General features: G+C 38.6%; 1 protein-coding gene across 7 annotated transcripts in view; it reads left to right on the forward strand.

Moving 5' to 3' along the window:
- STARD9 (StAR related lipid transfer domain containing 9) overlaps positions 1–21,230 on the forward strand; it is a 119,733-nt gene that overhangs the window by 52,762 nt on the left and 45,741 nt on the right. For all 7 annotated transcript variants that reach the window (XM_087425982.1, XM_087425947.1, XM_014780610.2 and 4 more), the window contains 10 exons: positions 1,032–1,148; positions 2,790–2,822; positions 2,912–2,973; positions 4,907–5,019; positions 9,576–9,645; positions 11,485–11,557; positions 17,897–17,964; positions 19,399–19,496; positions 19,908–20,117; positions 20,298–20,395. In XM_087425982.1, the coding sequence (XP_087282108.1) occupies positions 1,032–1,148; positions 2,790–2,822; positions 2,912–2,973; positions 4,907–5,019; positions 9,576–9,645; positions 11,485–11,557; positions 17,897–17,964; positions 19,399–19,496; positions 19,908–20,117; positions 20,298–20,395 (942 nt within the window). The remainder of the gene's footprint in view (positions 1–1,031; positions 1,149–2,789; positions 2,823–2,911; positions 2,974–4,906; positions 5,020–9,575; positions 9,646–11,484; positions 11,558–17,896; positions 17,965–19,398; positions 19,497–19,907; positions 20,118–20,297; positions 20,396–21,230) is intronic.

Consider the following 21,230-nt stretch of genomic DNA (forward strand, 5'->3'; position numbering starts at 1 on the left):
AGAATTTATCAACTATTCCTTTGTTTTTGTGTTATTCTTTCAAAATTCAAGTAGGAGCACCTAGTTGGTGGGCCTCATTTCACGTGTTAGTGTTCTAGATGCCAGGAGGTGGAGAGGGGTATCTGGCCTGTTTGGCTTCTGTTATGGAGAGTTGGGCCCTACTCCCAATGAGACTGACACTATGAGAGATTCTGCCCAAATATTGTGGATGCTGAGCAACAACAGTACAAAGGGTAAACGTTCACCACACCAGCCATGGTGTGTAGATGTCCATGTGGCATTCTGCCAAGGACTGGTTGAACTGAAATCTGTGCCTTCCTCATAAGTCAGGCTGTTTTTTCCTGATACCAGGGTCTGCCTAACAGAGTCCAGTAGGACTTTCAGGCAATACAAAACATATAGCGGTTTTCACATGAGGACCTCTGGCTGTTTCTGATTCACTAAAACTGGCCTCCACAGAGGTGAGTGACCAGCAGAATCAGTCAGCTGTTAGGATCAATCTGAGGAGGGAGCATATAGAAAATGGACCTGTAGGGGAAGCTCCTTCCTAACTTCTGGGCTTACCTGGTCCTCTGTGTGGTATCTTGAGACTCTGAATTTGTATGCTATGTTACCGTGCAATATTTCATTGTAACTTTACCAATTAACTGTATTAATCATTTTCTTGTGATGGAAAGGAAAAAGAATTAATGTACATGGTGGTTCTTCTCTAATTTGCCTCTGTGTCTTTGCTCTTCTCCCAGACTCTCTTTGCTTTAAGATTAGAGACCATATCAATTTTGTATCTTCAGTGTCTAACGTTGTACCCAGCATACAGTAAGCACTTTAAAAATATTTGAATGAATGCCTGGCTGAATGAATTTTTATTAGCAATTGTTTTCTGAAACTGAATTGATTCTTGTGAAATGGTGGGGAATTTATAGTCGTGTATGTTTGAAACATTTTATAGTATTTTTAGATTAAAAAATAATTCTAAATCTGCTATGGGAAGAAGGACCACAGTGACATGCTCTCTACTTTTGTTGTTACAGGTGTTCCAGGATTTGGGGACTGAAGTACTGTCTGGAGCTGCCAAAGGCTACAACATATGCCTTTTTGCCTATGGGCAGACAGGCTCTGGGAAGACATACACCATGCTGGGGACCCCAGTGAGTATTGGTACTGGAATGTCTATCTTCCTAATGCCACAGCAAGCCTGAATCTTGCATTGTCCTTGCCACTGAGAGAGAGAATGTGAGTTCCATAGTCAGTCAACTTGAACAAGATTTAACGGGCCCTCTTCTGTATTAAGAATGGGTTTCTCAGCACTTTAATTGAAAGGTAAACTTTGAATAATTAGCCTCTCTTTATTAAACTCTGAAGAACATTAGAATTTTACAACTCCCTTTGATGAAGTAGACTTTGTCAGTCCTTCTGAATTCCTCATATCATTTTCAAGTTCATTACTTGAAGCTTTTTAACTTTTTGGTGTGGACAAGCCCCTGGCTGAATCTTTTTTTTTTTTTTTTATAATTTTATTTATTTATTTATTTTTTCCCCAAAGCCCCAGTAGATAGTTGTATGTCATAGCTGCACATCCTTCTAGTTGCTGTATGTGGGACGCGGCCTCAGCATGGCCGGAGAAGCGGTGCATCGGTGCGCACCTGGGATCTGAACCCGGGCCGCCAGCAGTGGAGTGCGCACGCTTAACTGCTATGCCACGGGGCCGGCCCTAAAATTTTTTTTTTTTTTTAAAGTTCTTTTTTTGTTTTTTTAATTTTTAATTTTATTTTATTTTATTTATTTTTTCCCCAAAGCCCCAGTAGATAGTTGTATGTCATAGTTGCACATCCTTCTAGTTGCTGTATGTGGGACGCGGCCTCAGCATGGCCAGAGAAGCGGTGTGTCGGTGAGTGCCTGGGGATCCGAACCCGGGCCGCCAGCAGCAGAGCGTGGGCACTTAACCGCTAAGGCACCGGGCCTCCTGGCTGAATCTTAAGTGCTGACTAGGGTTGTGTAGAAATGGGACTACACGTGTTAGAAAGAAGCAGGGGAACCAACTACTGGGATGGGGGCTTTCACAAGTGGGTAGGACTCGTGAGAGCCTTCCTTTATCGTGGAAAATTAGGAAGGTAGAGTGCCTTAAGAATGCCTCTTTGTTTTAGGTTTAGAAGTACCCTGGTGAGATGAACTGGTGGGGAGGGTGAAAAATAACACTACACAGGTAGATTCTCTAGGACACCATTCCTCCTGAAAGATTATCCCTGCTGCCTTGGGGCCCAGCTCATTGATTACTATGTCCATGTTTAGTGTGATTGATATATATGAAATTAAAAGAAGAAAATGCCCACTAGACCTGGGGTCTAATGTCCTTAACCTGAGTACAAGTTAGCACTGAATTCAAGATGAAAAAAGAAACCGCTTCTCTCTAAATGTGTATTTTGAACACCTATGTACTCGAGTCCTCCTGTGTGTGTAGGGGTGGGAGGTAAGGTTCTGGGAGGGACCACAGTGGTCAAGTGGGTTTATCTGGGAAGGATGTAACCTTCATTGCATGAGTTTGCTAGCTTCTCCTCTTGTCCTTCTCATGTGGTGATCGGCCTCTCATCTGGTGCATTCCTCCTGTGAGTGTCTCCTGAGAGCACTGGCAAATAGAGTCTTCTACATACCGCTAGTGAAACTGCCTGAAGTGAAGAGGCTAGCGCAATGAGCCCACGTACCTATCCCCATGCTGAGGATGGTTCCTGGGTGTTGGAGGGAGAGCATCACCATGAGTGAATAGTAATGCTTTCCTTTCTTCTGTTCTCCAGGCCTCTGTTGGTCTGACGCCGCGGATATGTGAGGTATAGACTCTTTTTTGACTCAATCCTGTCAAAGTAGGTGTCCCTTGTATACTCCTTTCAATGAAACCCCAACCTTCTGGTTTGTGCAGGGTCTCTTCATCAGGGAGGAAGACCATGCCCCACCACCTTCTTCCTGTAGGATAAAAGTAAGGTAAGAACCTGTCAGGCTCTGGAGCCTAAAACGTTTCTATTCTATTTCTACTCCAAATTCTAGTATGTTCAGTTGTCCTCTCTTTGCTTCTGGAGTCATCCAGAGGAATGGAGAAAAGCCACAGCAAAACTATCTTGCAGTACAGGGAGATGAGAAACGTACATGGGTCCTTGGGTTGTAGGAAACTTAATTCCTATCCTCGAGCTTAACAAGCAGATGTCTCCTCCTGTGGACCAGTGTGCCCTGGCTGCCTGGTTTCCTTACCTTTACTTTCTGTACAGGGTCATGCTAGCTTTTAGAATTTCTCTTCTAGCCCACTACTGGGTTCTCCAGGGCAGTGGTTCCCAAACTCTGGTTCTCAGACTAGGGCTGGCTACTCCAAGATGAAGTTTTAACCAGTCTGTAATGAAAATGTTGGCATGAGGTTACCAATTGCTGTTAATTCTCTGTATTCTATTTTTCTTTTTTTTTGTGTGAGGAAGATTAGCCCTGAGCTAACATTTGTTGCCAATCCTCCTCTTTTTGCTGAGAAAGACTGGCCCTGGGCTAACATCTGTGCCCATCTTCCTCTACTTTATATGGGACACTGCCACAGCATGACTTGACGAGCAGTGTGTCGGTCCGCGCCTGGGATCTGAACCCGCGAACCCCCCTCTGCCAAAGCAGAGCGCATGCACTTAACCACTACACTGCCAGACCAGCCCCTGTATTCTATTTTTCTAGTGTTTAATGTTCTTTTTAAAAAAATTGAGATATAATTCATGTACCATAAAATTCATGCTCTTAAAGTGTACAGTTCAGTGATTTTTATGATGATAAGTGTCCAACCATCATCACTAATTCCAGAACGTTTTCATCACCCCGAAAAGAATAAATGTACTTTTTAAAAGTTAAATGATTGTGAACACGATTTTTACATTTTTTGTTTGTAAAGTAAAAATTTGCAAACCTATATATGTGGATATATATATACACACACACACATATATATACACACACATATATATACACAGATACATGTATATATACACACACACACACATATTAAATGTTTTACTATCCATGAAATCTGGGAACCACTATTCTAAGAGACAGCTGGGGTTCCTGTGTTCAGATATGACAAAGTTAGGGAGAAACAATTTATGAGAGGAGTGTCTGTAGAGATCAGTTTTGAGCTGGAGCCTTTGTTTCTGCCTGCTGGCTCCACAGGCGTGTATCCATGTTCTTGGTGAGGAAGACCTTTCTGTGAAAAGTCCATTTTCTTGTTTAACAAAATCTTTACTGATTTTAATAAAGAATTGTAGCTGTGTTACTATTTTAAAAAGGAATAAAATGCCAGTAGATAGCTATAAGATAGAGTATATCTTATACAGAATCCTGGTGTATAAAACAGGTAAGATGAGAATTGTCCTACTTAAATTAGGGATGGGGCCCGAACCCTTCTCACTTAGCTTCCTTCATTGCTCAGCAGTGGGCCTTGAGATGCCGTCACAGTGCAACCGAGCTCAAATATCGCATTTGAAAATCACTTTAAGAAACAAGCTTATTGACTCTGTGCTGTGGCGGCCTGATCAACGCACAGGCTGATGGCAGCATGCCCTAAAACCATGCTGAAATAGCCTGTTGAAGGCTAAACTTGAATCAGCACTGACAATGTAAACCTAGAGCAGTGGAGTGCTGACAGCCAATGCTAAAAGCCCTATCGTACACATGTAGAAAGAGACTCAAGGAGGAACCCTGGTGTGATCAAGGTCTTAGAGTGTCATAGGTTGAAATGGAACAAGAACTAGGACCTTCTGATCCTTGGCTTAGTGTTTTTCCCACCTTTTTCAAAATCTAATTATATTCCCTTTTTCCAAATCCCAATTTTCAAAATATGTCACCATTTTTCAAAAATCTAATTATGTGCCTTTTTCTACTTGTCTCTTTCTAGTTTCCTAGAAATCTATAATGAACGGGTGCAGGATCTGTTGAAGCAATCTAATCAAAAAAAGTCCTACCCCCTGCGGGTCAGGGAACATCCGGAGATGGGGCCCTATGTACAAGGTGAGCCTCTGTGGTCCTGGAGGTCTGAGACCAAACTGAAGCCTGGGAAGCTCTCCTAATGGTCAATAATTCATTCAACAAATGTAAAACGAATACTTACTATGTGCCAGCTACTGTACTAGACACTGGATATGTACCGATAAATAGAAAAGACAGTCCTGCCCTCACAGGAAAGCTTACAGTCTTGTTGGAGTGAGTCAGAAAACAAGCACTTAATTACAAGTTGTGATAAAAGCTAATAAAAAAATAAATAGATGTAGTGATGGAAAAGAACTTTGGGTGGTGTGGGCGACCCGTCTGCATGGGGTGGTGGCAAAAGCTTCTCCGAGGAGGTAACATTTTAAGCTGAACGCTGAGGGGATACAGGAACCAGTCATGTGAGGAATGGTGTAGTGAGGGGAAGAGTGTTTCAGGTAGAGGGAGCAGCCTGAGCTAGAGCCCTGAGGGAAGGGCTTGGTGATTTCAAGGAAGCCAGTGTGTTTCAAGCATGGTCAATGGGGGGGAAAGTGGCCTAGAATAAGGTTGCGTCTGCAGTGCCAGTTCCATCAGGGCCTGGACTGATTCCCAGGTCAGCCAGTCTCCTTTTCTGGGTACTTTTTCTTCCATTGGTGGTGAAAGTGAGGGAGGTGGGGAGATGTCAGACATGGGGCAGGTCTGAGCTGCTTCCTCATCAAGCATTGATGTTTGGTACCATCTGTGTTATTCCATTAGGCTAGGTCTTGCTATTAAGTAGGAACAGTTGGGTTCTTTTGTGGAGAAAGTTTTTACCATTTCAGGAAGGTTTTACCATTTCAACTTTTCTGTATGCATATGTTTTAGATGTGTTTCTTATAAAAATATTTATTTGGCTTTTGCTTTGTTTTATCTAGCATCACAATTTTGGTCTTTTAATTTGAGCATGTGGTCTGTTTAAATTTAATATACTTACTAATTGCATTTGGGTTTAAATCCACTACTACCTTTTGTTTTCTCTTTACCTTGCCTGTTTTATGTTTCTTATTTTCTACTTTCTTGTCTTTTGGGTTGATTAATTTTTAAAATTATCCGTATTCCATATTTCTTCTCTGTTAGCTTATTATTTACACATTGTCTGTTATTTTAGTAGTTACGCACGAGATTACAACATGGATCATTGACTTATCAAAGTCTAATGTTAACTGCTAATTTTACTTCTTCCTAGATAATGAAAGACCCATGGAAGACTTGAACTCCATTTATCCTGTGTTGATTCATATGCCATTTTCATGGCTCTTAATTTTTTTTTAATCTCCTGCCTTTTATCTGGGATTTTCCCTCAGCCTCAAGAATAATCTTTGGTGTTTCTCTAGTCTGGGTCTGCTACTGACAAATTCTCTTGGCTTTCAACTGATTGAAAATATCTTCATTTCTTCTTACTTTTGAGGGAGAATTTCACTGAGTATAGAATTTCAAGTTGATGATTATTTTCTTTTGGCAATTAAAAATTATTCCATTGTCTTCTGCCTTCCATTGTTTCTGTTGAGAAGTCATCATTCAGTAATTCTCTTAAGATTTTTTACTTTGTCTTTTATTTTCAACAGTTTACCGTGAAGTACTTAGGGGTGGAGTTTGATTTTTTTTTTTTTAATTGTGCCAGGCTTCTTGAATCTCTGGTTTTATATCTTTTTATTAGTTTTGGACATTTCTTAGCCAATACTTCTTCTAATATTGCTTTTACCCTACTCTCTCCTTTTGGAACTCCCATTACAGGTATGTTAGACTTATTCTCTGTATACTCTATGATTCTTACCCTCTCTTCTGTATTTTTTATCTTTTGTCTCTCTGTATTTTATTTTGGATATATGTTTCTGACCTGTCTTCCTCTTCACAATTCTTTTTTCAGCTGTGTCTAACCTGCTGTTAGACTTATATGTTGAGTTCTTATTTTCACTTATAGTACTTTTCATTTCTCAAATCTCCATTTGATCCTTTCAGTATAGTTTCCAATTTTCTGTGAAATTTTATAATTTGTCTTTTAGCTCCTTGAAAATAATAAGCAGGGTGTAAAGTTACTGATAACTCAATATCTGGATCTTTCTTGGGTCTCTTTCTGTTGCCTATTATTTTTGCTGATTTTCATTTATGTTGCCAGATCTACTTGTGTGTTTATTTTGTTATAATTTTGTGCCAGATGGTATTTGCTAAATTGTTTGTAGAAATAATTTGAAGATCTAGGACAATAATATCTTCCTGTACAAAAGACATACTGTGCCAAGTTCCTACACGCACTAATGATCCAGAATCACCTCAGTCCAGTTCTAAGGATTGAGAATGTTCAAAGCTTAGCTGAAATCCCTTCAAAGGCTGTTTACTTCTAAGTTAATCTTATTCCTGTGTTTTAGCCTTTCAGGTTGCCAACCCAAAGAAGTGGGATTCCATAGGGCGCACTCTTGGTGGGCTTTGAACTTCAATCTGTGTCTCCATGGTTTTATGAGATTGTCAAGAGAACTACTTTCAGCCACAAGATTGGACAAATGCCCTAGGGGAAAAGTATCTCCAGATGCTGGGCTTATCTCTCTGGGCTCCCATCTTCCCTCACTATATGGCCTAGATTTTTTACTATCTGGTTGTCCCTTGGTGCCTTCAAGCTGATGTCTTTTATATTTTGTCCAGCTTTTTCTTTTTTTTTGTCTCAGGACCTTCTTTATTGTTTAATTTTTTCCCAGTTTTATTGAGATATAATTGACATACATCACAGTATAAGTTTAAGGTGAACAACAAGCATAATGGTTTGACTTACAGATATTATGAAACGATTACCATAATAAGTTTAGTTAACATCCATAATCTCATATAGATACATTAAAAAGAAAAAGCAAAAAAAAAAGTTTCTTCTTATTATGTGGGCTCTTAGGATTTACTCTTAGTAACTTTCCTCTATATTATACAGCAGTGTTAGCTATAGTCATCATGTTGTACATTACTTATTTATCATATAACTGAAAGTCTGTATTTTGACCACCTTCATCCAATCCCCCCTCCCACCTCTGCTAACCACAAATCTGATCTCTTTTTCTGTGAGTTCTTGTCTTTTTGTTTTTTGTTTAGATTCCACCTGTAAGTGAGATCATACAGTATTTGTCTTTCTTTGTCTGACTTATTTCAGTTAGCATAATGCCCTCAAGGTCCATAATGTTTTCAAAAATGGCAGGATTTCCTCATTTTTTATGGTATAATAATATTCTGTTGTATATATATATGCTATAATTTCTTTATCCGTTAATCCATCGATGGACACTTAGGTTGTTTCCACGTCTTGGGTATTGTAAGTAATGCTGCTATGAACATGGGTATGCAGATATCTTTTTGAGTTAGTGTTTTCGTTTTCCTTGGATATATTTCCATGTCCAGCTTTTTCTAATAGTCTTTAGTGGAAGGCTTGGTTTATTTTATCTAATTTGCCATTACCAAAAGCAGAAGATCTCTATCTTTGGTTACAGTTTTAAAACTCTTTGTATTATAGAGAATTTTGACCATACACAAAAATAAACTACTATAATGAACCCCCATGTACTCACTACCCACTCACAATAACCATTAACCCTTGGCCAATCCTGCTCTCTATACACTTCTGTCCACTTTCCCTCATCCTATATTATTTTGAAGCAAATTCCAGATGTCACATCAATTCATCTATAAATATTTTCGTATGTAGCCCTAAAGGATAAGGAATTTTTTTAAACATACCCACAAAACTATTATCACATTTAAATAATAAGAATAATTCCTTAATACAAAACAATCCAATGTTTAAATTACTTTGCTAATTTTTAGTGTAATTGCATTCAGCAGTGAGCCTGTGAAGTTACTTTGTTCCTGAATCTCTAATGTAGAGATTCGCTAGCACAGTTGTGAAGGCCCTTTTTGACTTGATCAGTAACCAGCCATGAAGATTTACTTTCATGCCCTTAAACAACTCTTCACCTATCTAAATCCTACCTGTTCTACAGTGGCCAAATTCAAGTCTCACTTCCTGCGTGGAGCCTTCCCTGACCTCTCCTCTTATCTCCTTAGCATTTAGTATCTCTTCTACTCCTGTGGCACTTGGCCAGATTGTCTTGTATAGTATAACTTCTCATGATTGTAAACTGTAGGAAGATAGGGGCATGTATACTGTATGTTTTGTATGCCAAACTGAGTCTGCCATTTTGTGGAGCACATAGTACCTGTGCATTTCAGGAATTTAGTGAGGGCCAAATGAAGTAATATATGAGAACTTTTCTTATAACCTATGTAGCAAAATTGTAAGGAATTATTTTTGTTTTTGTTGTTGTTAGCATAACTACTGTATGAATTCTAGACTATAATCGCTGTGAGGGCATAGACCTATGTTCTCAGAGCCTATCACAATGCCTGATAGTAGGCTTCCAATAAATATCTGTTGATTTAATTTATTATCTGAATGAACTTAGAAAATTCCCTCATGTCTATCAAATGATATGAAATAGGAATAATAAAGTTAAACACCTACAGGAAAAGGTTAAACTTTACCAAAAATTTTATTTAATTTCTTTTCTCCCCCTTCACAAATGTGATAGGTTTGTCTCAACACGTAGTTACCAACTATAAGCAAGTAATTCAACTCTTGGAGGAGGGAATAGCAAACAGGTAACCAGTTTGTTCCTGTCATTCTGTCATCCTCATTCTTCTGTGTTCTCATCCCCTTTTGGAGTGTATGATGACACTTCTCTCTGCAGCTCCCCACACTAACAATCAAGAGGCCTGTCTCAGAACAGTAATGTACCCACGGCAAGGTGCAGTGACTAAGATTTAGTGCTCTTCTCACTAGTATTGAAGCTGGAGTTTGTCCGAGATATAATAATATTAAGCAGTAAGCCCAGAGAGTTAGTGCTTTGTCTTATAATACACAACTTCTGCTATTTTGATCAAAGAAAAGATTCTCACCTGCATTGTCTTCTCCTCAGGCTTGATAGAGATAAGACCAATATCGTGTAAAATGTTTCAGAAAACCATTTTTCTTCTAGTTTTGTACACTTGTAGAAGTTACCCAAAAAAGACTGTTTTGAATCTGCTATGAATTCCTAAGGGCTGTAGAGTCTCCTAAAAGCTATTGTAAATTGTGATAACATTTCATCTTGTTAATTACTATGAAATACCCAGAATATTATTAGTATATATGCCTGAAAAAGTAGCCTTTTTTTTAAAAGGGGAGGAATTTAGAGTCTCCTATTTACCCTATTATAACATGTACAAATTAATTGAACATAAAGGAATAAATTTATTTTTTATTTATTTTTTTCATAATTTTATTTATTTTTCCCCCAAAGCCCCAGTAGATAGTTGTACGTCATAGTTGCACATCTTTCTAGTTGCTGTATGTGGGACGCAGGCTCAGCATGGCCAGAGGAGCGGTGTGTTGGTGCGTGCCCGGGATCCGAACCCGGGCTGCCAGCAGCAGAGCGTGCGCACTTAACTGCTAAGCCACAGGGCCGGCCCTAAAGGAATAAATTTAAATTGAACATTCTACTCTTTGGGTTTCATGGAACTCTCCTAGAGGCACTTGCTTCTGGTCTGAGTTCCTTGATCTTTAAGTTTCAGGCTTCACCTTTCCTTTTTATCTTTGAATCATGAGACCAGCCTCTAGATTTTGACTCTTTTCTTCATTTCTCCAGCTTTTCTGAGAACAGAAGTCAATGAGATGGTCTTAAACTGAAGCATGATTGACTTAGATTTAGATAAAGGAAAGACTCTCCTGACTTTAAGGGTTAACATTAGAGTGAGTTTCTGAGGGAGGCTATGAATTCCATCAGGCTTAAGCATGACATTGACATAATTCAAGATCTCATATAGGCCTTTCTGGCACTATAAGATTAATATTCTCGGGCCGGCCCTGTGGCTTGGTGGTTAAGCGCGCGCGCTGCGATGCTGGTGGCCCGGGTTCGGATCCCGGGTGCGCATCGAGGCACCACTTCTCCGTTCATCCTGAGGCCGAGTCCCACATACAGCAACTAGAAGGATGTGCAGCTACGACGTACAACTACCCACTGGGGCTTTGGGGGGAAAAAATAAAATAAATAAAAATCTTTAGATTAATATTCTCTTTTTAGCCACAACTTACTTTTTATGTCTTTGAAGCTTCTCCAGCAAGCTTTCTACCTCCACTTGTCTGATTTAATGGGTGTGTCTTCCATGTTGATGACACTCTAGTATTCCACTTTTCATTTCTGATTTTTCTATTACTAAACCACATTAGAACTTTTTTTAAGTATGAAGATACACTCCCTTTTATTCTCAGATATCAGTACCTAGAGCACTGCTTCTGCCCTCTTTGGACCACTCTCCTAACTATACTGGACTAAATGTGGATGTTTTATGATTCTCATCTGTGAACCTCAGCACTAAAGTTTCTTGTGTTCCCCATGGATCCTTAAGGATCCACCATACATAAACAATCCTTCTTTTAACTGTCTTCCCTTGTATACACAGAATCACAGCAGCCACCCATGTTCATGAGGCCAGCAGCAGATCCCATGCCATCTTCACTATCCACTATACACAGGTTGGTTACCTCTTATATTTGGTTAGATTTCTTCCTCTCCTTGTCCGTTTTGACTGCTTTCTTGTCTCCTTTCCTATTTCTTTTCCTTTTCTCCTACTCTTCAATTTACAGGTCCTCTGATATGACCTAATGTAAGGAGGACCTATATACAGTCTATTAAGCTATACACCTAGAAAAGGTAGAGGCATTTCATAAAGACTAATCAAAACATCTTCTACTTTTATTTTGCTTTTAACATTTCAAAGCACTTTCATATGTATGTGATCAGTATGGCATTTAAAATGAAAAGCAACATTGAAATGAAAATAAGCATTAGAATAAAAAAGATTTACTTTCATTCTAATGGAGTGAGGAGGTCGACAAATCCTATCCCCCAAAAGCAACTATAATGATGGACAAAATCATCAAAAGTAACCATTTCTGTTCTAAGAATAGACCACAGGCATATAGTAAACTGAAAAACGTTTATTCAGGAAAACTACTGAATTGCAGGTAAAAACAGCGCAAATGTGTGATGTACTGCCTTGGGCTGCTCCCGTTCCTACCCACACCCCAATCTCTATCAGTAAGGTTGTTCAATCAGGGAAGAAAAGGCTGTGAAAACCAGCAGCTTTGTTGCTGCCACTGCCACAGTTGTTCTCTTGCTTTGGGGAATCATCAGTTAAAGTGGTGATCTTGGTGGCAAGCAAACAAGGAGGGCCAGTGGCTCCCTTAGCCTGAGTTTATGGGTGTGTTTTAGGCAAGAAATGAACTGGCAGAATATCTGGGGATTTAGCAGAGGTTCTGGGAGATGACACAGCCAGAGGGGGCTTGATAAGATCCTCACATATGCTGAGGAACAGAAGCTGTGCACGTATGCAGCAGAGACTAAGTGGGCTCAAGCCACCCACACAGCCCTGACCAACAGAATCTGCATGTATGTGCACAGGAGACACAAGAGGGCCCTATGGCTAATGAATGCTGGGGTGAACTTAAAAACTGCCTGAACTTTTAATGCATTCTCCTGCCCACACATAGATCCATCAACAGAGAATGGAAGTCTTATTGGCTCAAGGTGTTCAATTACAACTTCTGATCAATCTTTGGTTGAGCTCTAAGCTATGCTGACACAGGGTGGTCCCTAAGAAGCCAAGCTTAAAATTAAAAACAAGGGAAAAAACTGAGCAGACACCTTTTTGGCTGCATATTGTGGGGGAGACAGATTTTAGTGATTTAGTCCAGACCAATTACCAAATAAAACAACCACCACCCTCGATAGGAAAAAATCAGAATCTAGATTTGTTACAATATATTATCTAAAATGAATAGTATTCAACCAAAAATTATTAGACATGCAAAAACAAACAAACAAGAAAGTGTGACCCAGGCTCAGGAAAAATCCAGTCAACAGAAACTGACTAAGTGCTCCAGATGTTGGATTTAGTATACAAAGACTTCATTCTTTTTGTGTGTGTGTGTGGAAGATTAGCCCTGAGCTAATGTCCGATGCCAATCCTCCTCTTTTTGCTGAGGAAGATTGGCCCTGGGCTAACATCTGTGCCCATCTTCCTCTACTTTATATGGGACGCTGCCACAGCATGGCTTGATAAGAGGTGCATTGGTCTGCACCTGGGATCCAAACTCGCGAACTCCGGGCCATGGAAGCGGAGCGTGTGAACTTAACCACTCCGCCACCAGGCCAGCCCCCAGAAACTTCAAAGCAGCTAATGTGAATATGTTCAAAGAACTGAAGGAAACCATGTTTAAGGAATTAAAGGAAAACATGATGACATTGACTCTAGGGAATTTCAATAAAATGATAGAAAAAAATTTTTTAAATGGGAATTCTGGGATTGAAATGTATAATAACTGAAATGGAAAATTCACTAGTGGAACTCAGTTGCAGATTTGAGATGGCAGAAGAATTAGTAAACTTGAAGATAGACCCATAAAAAATCATCCAATTTGAAGAAGTAAAAAGACTGAAGAAAAATGAACAGAGCCGCACAGAGCTGTGGGACAACATCAAATCTGCAAAATAAGTGTAATGGGAATCTCAGAAAGAGAGGAGAGAGAATAGGCATAATAAAACTTTGAAAAATAATGTCTAAAATATCCCCAAATTTGTTGAAAATCATTAATCTACAGATCTAAGAAGTTTAAGAACGCCAAGTAAAATAAACACAAAGAGATCCATACCTAGACACATCATAGTCAAATTGTTGAATGAAAAAGAGAAAATCTTGAAAACAAGTGACTCATCATATACAGGAGAAAAATTACGTGACTGATGGCTGACATCTCATCAGAAACACTGGACCTCAGGAGACAGAGTGCTGAAAGAAAATAAAACTGTCAACCAAGATTTCTATATACAGCAAAACTAGCTTTCAAAAAAGACAAAATAAGAACATTCCTAGATTCAAAACAAAACAGAATTCATTGCTAGCAGCCCCCCTTACAAGAAAACTAAATGAAATCTTTCAGACTGAAAGAAAGTGATATCAGATAGTAACTTAAGTCTATAGGAAGCAATGAAAAGCGCTGAGAATGGTAAATATGTGGGTAAATATAAAAAACTACATACATATATTCTTGCTCATTTCTTCTAATGTCATTAAAAGAATAAGATTGTATAAAACAATTATAATGCTGTTATTATTGTACATATATATAGTGTCATATATGACAATAATAGCACAAAGGAATGAGGAAGAAAAGGAGATATATTGGAGTAAAGTTTCTATATTTTATAGGAATTAAATTAGTATTATTATTATTTTATTTATTTTTTTCATTTTGTGAGGAAGATCGGCCCTCAGCTAACATCTGCTAATCCTCCTCTTTTTGCTGAGGAAGACTGGCCCTGGGCTAACATCCATGCCCATCTTCCTCCACTTTATATGGGATGCTGCCACAGCATGGCTTGACAAGCGGTACGTCAGTGCACATCTGGGGTCCGAACCTGCGAATCCTGGGCTGCTGCAGCGGAGCGCGAGCACTTAACCGCTTGCACCACCGGGCCGGCCCCAAGTTAGTATTATTTTGAAGTTGATTATGATAAGTTAGGATGCATATTGTGATCTGTAGAGCCACCACTAAGAAAATAGCTCAAAAATATAATAAAAAAATCATCAGAAATTAAAATGGTGCACTAAAAATACTTATTTAACACAGAGAAGGCAGTGAAAGAGGAACAGAGGAACAAAATACCATGAGACATAGAAAATAAATAGAAAACAGACATAATTTTGAACGTATCGATAATTATATTACATGTGAACAGATGAAGGTACAAATTATACTGGATAAAAGCAATACCCAACTATATGCTGTCTACAAGAAGCACTCCTTAGAGTCAAAGATACAGATAGGTTAGAAGTAAAAGGATGGAAAAAGATACACCATGCAAATAGTAACCATAAGAGAATTAGAGTACTATATTAATGTCAGATAAAAAATAGATTTTAAGACAAATACTAGAGACATACATTTCATAATGATAAAGAGTTTATACATCAAGAAGATATAACAATTATAAATGTATGTGCTCCTAACAGTAGAGCCCCAAAATACATAAAGGAAAAATTGACAGAATTGAAAAGAGAAATAGACAATTTAATAACAATAGTGGGAGATTTCAGTACCCCACTTTCAATAATTGGTAGAACAACTAGACAGAAATCAGCAAGGATATAGAAGATTTGAGCAACATTATTAACCAGTGTGACTTGACATTTAAAGAACATTCCACTTAACATCTACAGAATACTTGTTATTTTCAAGTGCATGTGGAACATTCTCCAGGATAAACCATTTACTGCATAAAGCTAAAGTAATCAAGATGGAGTGGCATTAACGTTAAGACAGATAAATAGATCAACGGAACAGAACAGAGTCTAATATAGACCCACACATATATAGGCAACTGATTTTTAACAAAGTTGCAAAGGCAATTCAGTATTCAGGAGAATGTATAGTTTTTTCAACAAATAGTAGTGGAACACTGGATATCCATATGCAAAAAAAACCCAAAACAAAGTAAAAACAACTTTGATCCATATCTTGTACTTTATCCATAAATTAACTCAAACTGGATCATAGACATAAATGTAAAACCTACAACTATTAAACTTGTAGAAGATAACATGGGAGAACCTTTGTGACCTTGGATTAGGCCAAGATTTTTTAAATACAGCACTAAAAACACTAATTGAACAAAAGAACAAATTGAAATTTGGAACTGGTCAAAATGGAAAACTTCTACCCTTTGAAAGAGTATTAAGAGAATAAAAAGAAAAGCCACAGATAGGGAGAATTTATTTGTAAACATACATCTGATAAAGGACTTGTATCCAGAATATATATAGAACTCTGTCAACCCAGTAATAAGAAAACAACTCAAAACAGTGGGCAAAAATTTTGAACTGACACTTCAGTGAAGAAATTTGAACAGATGCTCAACATCATTAATCATTAGGGTAATGCAAATTAAAACCAGGTGAGATACCACTACCCAACTTAAAATGGCTACAATTAAAAAGAGTGATTATAATAAATAGTGGCAAGATGTGTAGGAGCTGGAGTTCTTATACACTGCACTACTGGTGGGAATGTAAAATGGCACAACTCTGGAAAAGAATTTAACAGTTTCTTTAAAAATTAAACATATATCTACCATATGATCCAGCCATTCCACTCCGAGGTATTTTCCTAAGAGAAAAGAAATTGTATGTCCATACAAAGACTTGTACACAAGTATTCATAGCAGCTTTATTTGTGATTGCTCAAAACTGGAAACAGCCAAATTCCATCAAGAGGTGAATGGATAAACAAACCATCGTATATTCATACAATGGAACAGTACTCAGCAATAAAAATGAATGAACTATTGATACATGCCTCAACATGATGACCTCAGAATAATTATGCACAGTGAAAGAAGCCAGACATTGTGTGATCCCATTTGTATGAAATACCCTGAGAAGACAAATTTATAGAGCTAGAAAGTTGATGCGTAGTTGCCTGGGACTGGGGATAGGAATATTGATTGATTGCAAACAGACTTGAGGGAATTTGGGAGGTTATGGGAAATGTTTTAAAACTGGATTTTGGTAATGGATGCACAACATTAAAATAAAACAAACGAACAAAAAAACCCCACATTGAATTAAAAAAAAAAAAAGGAAAAGTAGTTTTGCTCTTGAGGGCTGGATGCCCCTGAAGAGAGAGGCAGAGTGCCTGCCCTAGCAAGTTAACATGCTGTGACTCAGGTTAACAAGAGAGAGAGACCTCCATCAGGGCCCCCCACTGCTGTGGATCTCTAATGATGAGAGTCTGAGGCCCTGAAGAGAAGTTGAGCGATTTGCCTGGTAAATTGTGCTAAAATTCCTGGTGCCCCTGAAAGTTGTGCTCAGAGGACTTCGTGGGGATTTGCCTGCTTCCTCTGTGGACATCCTGTTCATATTTTTAATGAAGTAAGGACCCAGGGTTTACTGATTGTATCTATCAGATATCGAGAGCTCATCTGATTCAGAGCACATTAGAATACAGATTTCTTGAGTTACGTAAAAATCCAAAATATCTCTTTGGCTACAAAAGCAGAAATAAACAAGGGGACTATATCAAACTAAAAAGCCTCTGCATGGCAAAGGAAACCATCAACAAAATGAAAAGGCAACCTACTGAATGGGAGAAAATATTTGCAAGTTATATATCTGATAAAGGGTTAACATCCAAAATATGTAAAGAACTCATACAACTCAATAGCAAAAAAACCAACAATCCTGTTAAAAAATGGGCAGAGGGTCTGAATAGACAGTTTTCTAAAGAAGGTATACAGATGGCCAACAGGTACATGAAAATGTGTTCAACATCACTAACAAAAAAAAAAAACGAGCTCATGGATACAGAAAACAAATTGATGGTTGCCAGAGGCAGGGCAGGGTAGGATGGCGTGGCAAAATGGGTGAAGGGGGTTAAAAGAGTACAAACTCCCTGGTATAAAATAAGTCATGGGGATGTAATGTACAGCATGGGGACTAATAGTTAATGTATTGTATATTTGAAAGTTGTTAAGAGAGTAGATCTTAAAAATTTTTATCACGAGAAAAATATGTTGTAATTACATGTGGTGATGGATGTTAACTAGACATTGTGGTCATTTCTCAATATATTCAAACATGAAATATTGTATATCTCAAACTAATATAATGTTATATGTCAATTATATCTAAATTAAAAAAAGTACAGATTTCTTTAGTTGGACAAAATCCAAAATATCACCTTAATTAGGATATCCAGGGGGAAGAAAACCACATTATTCCAAATGATAAGCTTTAAATGTGTTTTCTCCCTCAGGCAATCCTGGAGAACAACTTTCCCTCTGAAATTGCTAGCAAGATCAACCTTGTGGACCTAGCAGGCAGGTAATTAGAATTCCAAAGCCAAGGGTAATTACTCCCTTGACAGTGACCTTGTCCTTGCCCCCTTTACAGGGAATAAACTTGTTCCAACCTTTTTCGCATTTCAATCATCCTGAGAAAATTACTAAAGAAACACATTTTTTGAATGCTATGTTAAGAAATTATAGTTTTCCAGGGACTGAAAAGTTCTGTTTCAGGGGTTTTCAATCTTAGCTGCCCATTAAAATCACCTGGGACCTTCTAAAACTCTCATTGCCTGGGCTGCAGCTCAGATTAAATAAATCAGATTATTAGTGGGGTTAGGGAGAGTGCAGGCATCAGTAGTTTTTAAAGCTGCCCAGGTGATTCCAGGGTATAGCCAAGATTGAAAACCACTGCTCTATATAAGTGGAGGTAACTGAAATAGCACTTTTTTCCTTTGACTTAATAGTGATTTTATGCAGCTCTGTACATCACTTAAAAAAAAAGAAAGCTTTAAAAATATTGTGGCAGGCCGGCCCCGTGGCTTAGTGGTTAAGTGTGCGCACTCCACCACTGGTGGCCCGGGTTCGGATCCCGGGCACGCACCGACACACCGCTTCTCCGGCCATGCTGAGGCCATGTCCCACATACAGCAGCTAGAAGGATGTGCAAGTATGACATACAACTATCTACTTGGGCTTTGGGGAAAAAAAGGAAGAGGATTTGGCAATAGATGTTAGCTCAGAGCTGGTCTCCCTCAGCAAAAAGAGGAGGATTAGCATGGATGTTAGCTCAGGGCTGATTTTCCTCACACAAAAAAAAATATATTGTGGCATTGGGGAAAAGATACTGCCTTCTAAGTATTAGAAGGAAGCATGAATTGTGGTCACTTGTATATCCAGAAAGAAGACAGTCTTGGGGATAATGTGGTCACAAAAAAAGTGTAAGATGAAATGAGGCAAATTTTCTTATTTTAAAACTACTAAATAATTAATATGGTGCAGCACTCCCTTAAAAACTAAGTGCTGTCTGGAAGAAACTATGTCAGCCAACTGGAAGTGTGAACTTTTCATATTTCCCACTGACTTAGAAAGGAATTTAAGACAGTTGACAGTTAATGGCACAGATGCCATAAAGCCATTAATAGGTGAAATTACAACAATAAAGAAAAGGGGAAATGAATATATCAAAAAGCTGTGTAATATCATTACTGTAAATGAGCATTTTCAGTTAGCTGAAAGTGCTCTGATAACCAAAATGAAAACAGAAATGTAATGAATTATTTGATTTTTATTGCCTGAGAAGCTGAAGAATGCCAGTTCATTACAAGATGGTAACATTTATTTTCTGAAACTGAATTCTAAAAGGAATTTATCATGTATATCTTTTACATGATGTACAACATGTCTTTCAACAGCATTATAAGGATAGTGTCTCCTTGTTTGCTTTTGTTTTTGTTTTCATTGACTGTTTTAGTGAAAGAGCAGATCCCAGTTACTGTAAGGACCGGATTACTGAAGGAGCCAATATCAACAAGTCTCTTGTGACTCTGGGAATTGTGATCTCCACCTTAGGTATTTGGTTGATAGACTGGATCATCAGAGTGGGAGGGAGACTTTGGAAAACAACTCATATTTTAATTTTGTCATAATGGGGTAGATACAAGGTTCTTTTTGATAAAGTTACCTTCTAGTTTGGGGCAAGAAAAATTGACATTTGTCTGTGGTTTTAGAACACAACATGACCATCATCCCAGCACTCTCATTTCAAAAAGAAGGAAGACTAAAAAATTGTGTGACTCAAATACTTCATGTCATGAGTCCAAAGTCTAATTCAGGGCTTAAACTTAAAGCATCCTATCACGTGCAGAAAGGGATTAGGAGGTGTGATACTTAAGTCTGTGCTCTCCAACCATTGTTTTGTTTTAATGCATTTGTTTCATAATTCCTTTTTTCTTCCACTTTTATTATTTTTTGTCTTTTAAGCCCAGAACTCTCAAGTAGTCAGCAGCTGCCAGAGCCTCAACAGCACAGCCAGTGATGGTGGTGACAGTGGGATCCCTAGCTGTCCTTCTGGGACCAGCAGTGGATGGAGACCCTCCCGGAGGCAGTCTTACATCCCATATCGAGACTCTGTGTTGACCTGGCTGCTGAAGGACAGCCTTGGAGGCAACTCCAAAACCATCATGGTTGCCAGTGAGTGGGATGCAGGAGCTGGTTCTGTGTTGGGACTCGTACTCTGCCTCAGAGAAAGGGCCATGACCACCCATTTCATCAAGGGTCTCTTATGTGGCAGGGACGACAGCAGCAAGGCAAGTGGTTATGGGCTGGGTTGGAGGGCTTGCCATACTTTTTAACTCTCGCCTTCTACCTCAGCCGTGTCTCCTGCACACACTAGCTACAGTGAGACCATGAGCACACTGAGATATGCATCCAACGCCAAAAACATCATCAACAAGCCACGGGTAAATGAGGTGAGACCTTCATCTGGTTTGTCCTGGTCTGATAATGTTTATACAAAGTTCTCTTCCTTTTTTTCCTCCCATTGATTTCTTTCTCTTGGGAATCACTTCAACTTGCCAGACTTGTTCTCCAAATGAGGAGGGAGTGAAATTCTTTCTTCCAGTGTCATATCCTTCTATCTCTACTGACTTCCCAGTAACCTTTTATGAATAGTTTATTTTAGATATTTCTCTAAGGCCATTCCTCTTAAGATCCCCGGTGCACCATTGCCATTCTAAGAAGGATCATTTAAAAGTTTCTGTGTTTACTACTTTTATTTTGAGTTAATGTTGATATATGCCTGTGTTTTATTATTTTTTTCTCTGCAAATTGCAGTGATTTCTCTGTTTTGGGTTAAAGGGGGCATATAAGGAATTCATTAGTTTTGAAAACTGAATAATAATGAAAATATTCCAAAAGTTCCTTATCTACTCTGCAATTTTAGTGAAAAATTCCAATGCAGGGATCACGAATTGGTGGCCAGACATATATAACCCATCTATGGACTATTTTATTTTATTTATTTATTTATTTATTTTTATAATTATTTATTTATTTATTTTTCCCCTAAAGCCCCAGTAGATAGTTGTATGTCATAGTTGCACATCCCTCTAGTTGCTGCATGTGGGACGTGGCCTCAGCATGGCCGGAGAAGCAGTGCGTCGGTGCGCGCCCAGGATCTGAACCCGGGCCGCCAGCAGCGGAGCGCGCGCACTTAACTGCTAAGCCACGGGGTCTATGGACTATTTTAAAAGGCAATGTAATTAGGCAGGTACTAAGTTTAGTCACAATACAGGAAAATTAGCA

Source organism: Ceratotherium simum, chromosome 3, assembly GCF_057802395.1.
Source record: "Ceratotherium simum simum isolate JZ-2026a chromosome 3, ASM5780239v1, whole genome shotgun sequence".
In the NCBI taxonomy this organism is placed as follows: domain Eukaryota; kingdom Metazoa; phylum Chordata; class Mammalia; order Perissodactyla; family Rhinocerotidae; genus Ceratotherium; species Ceratotherium simum.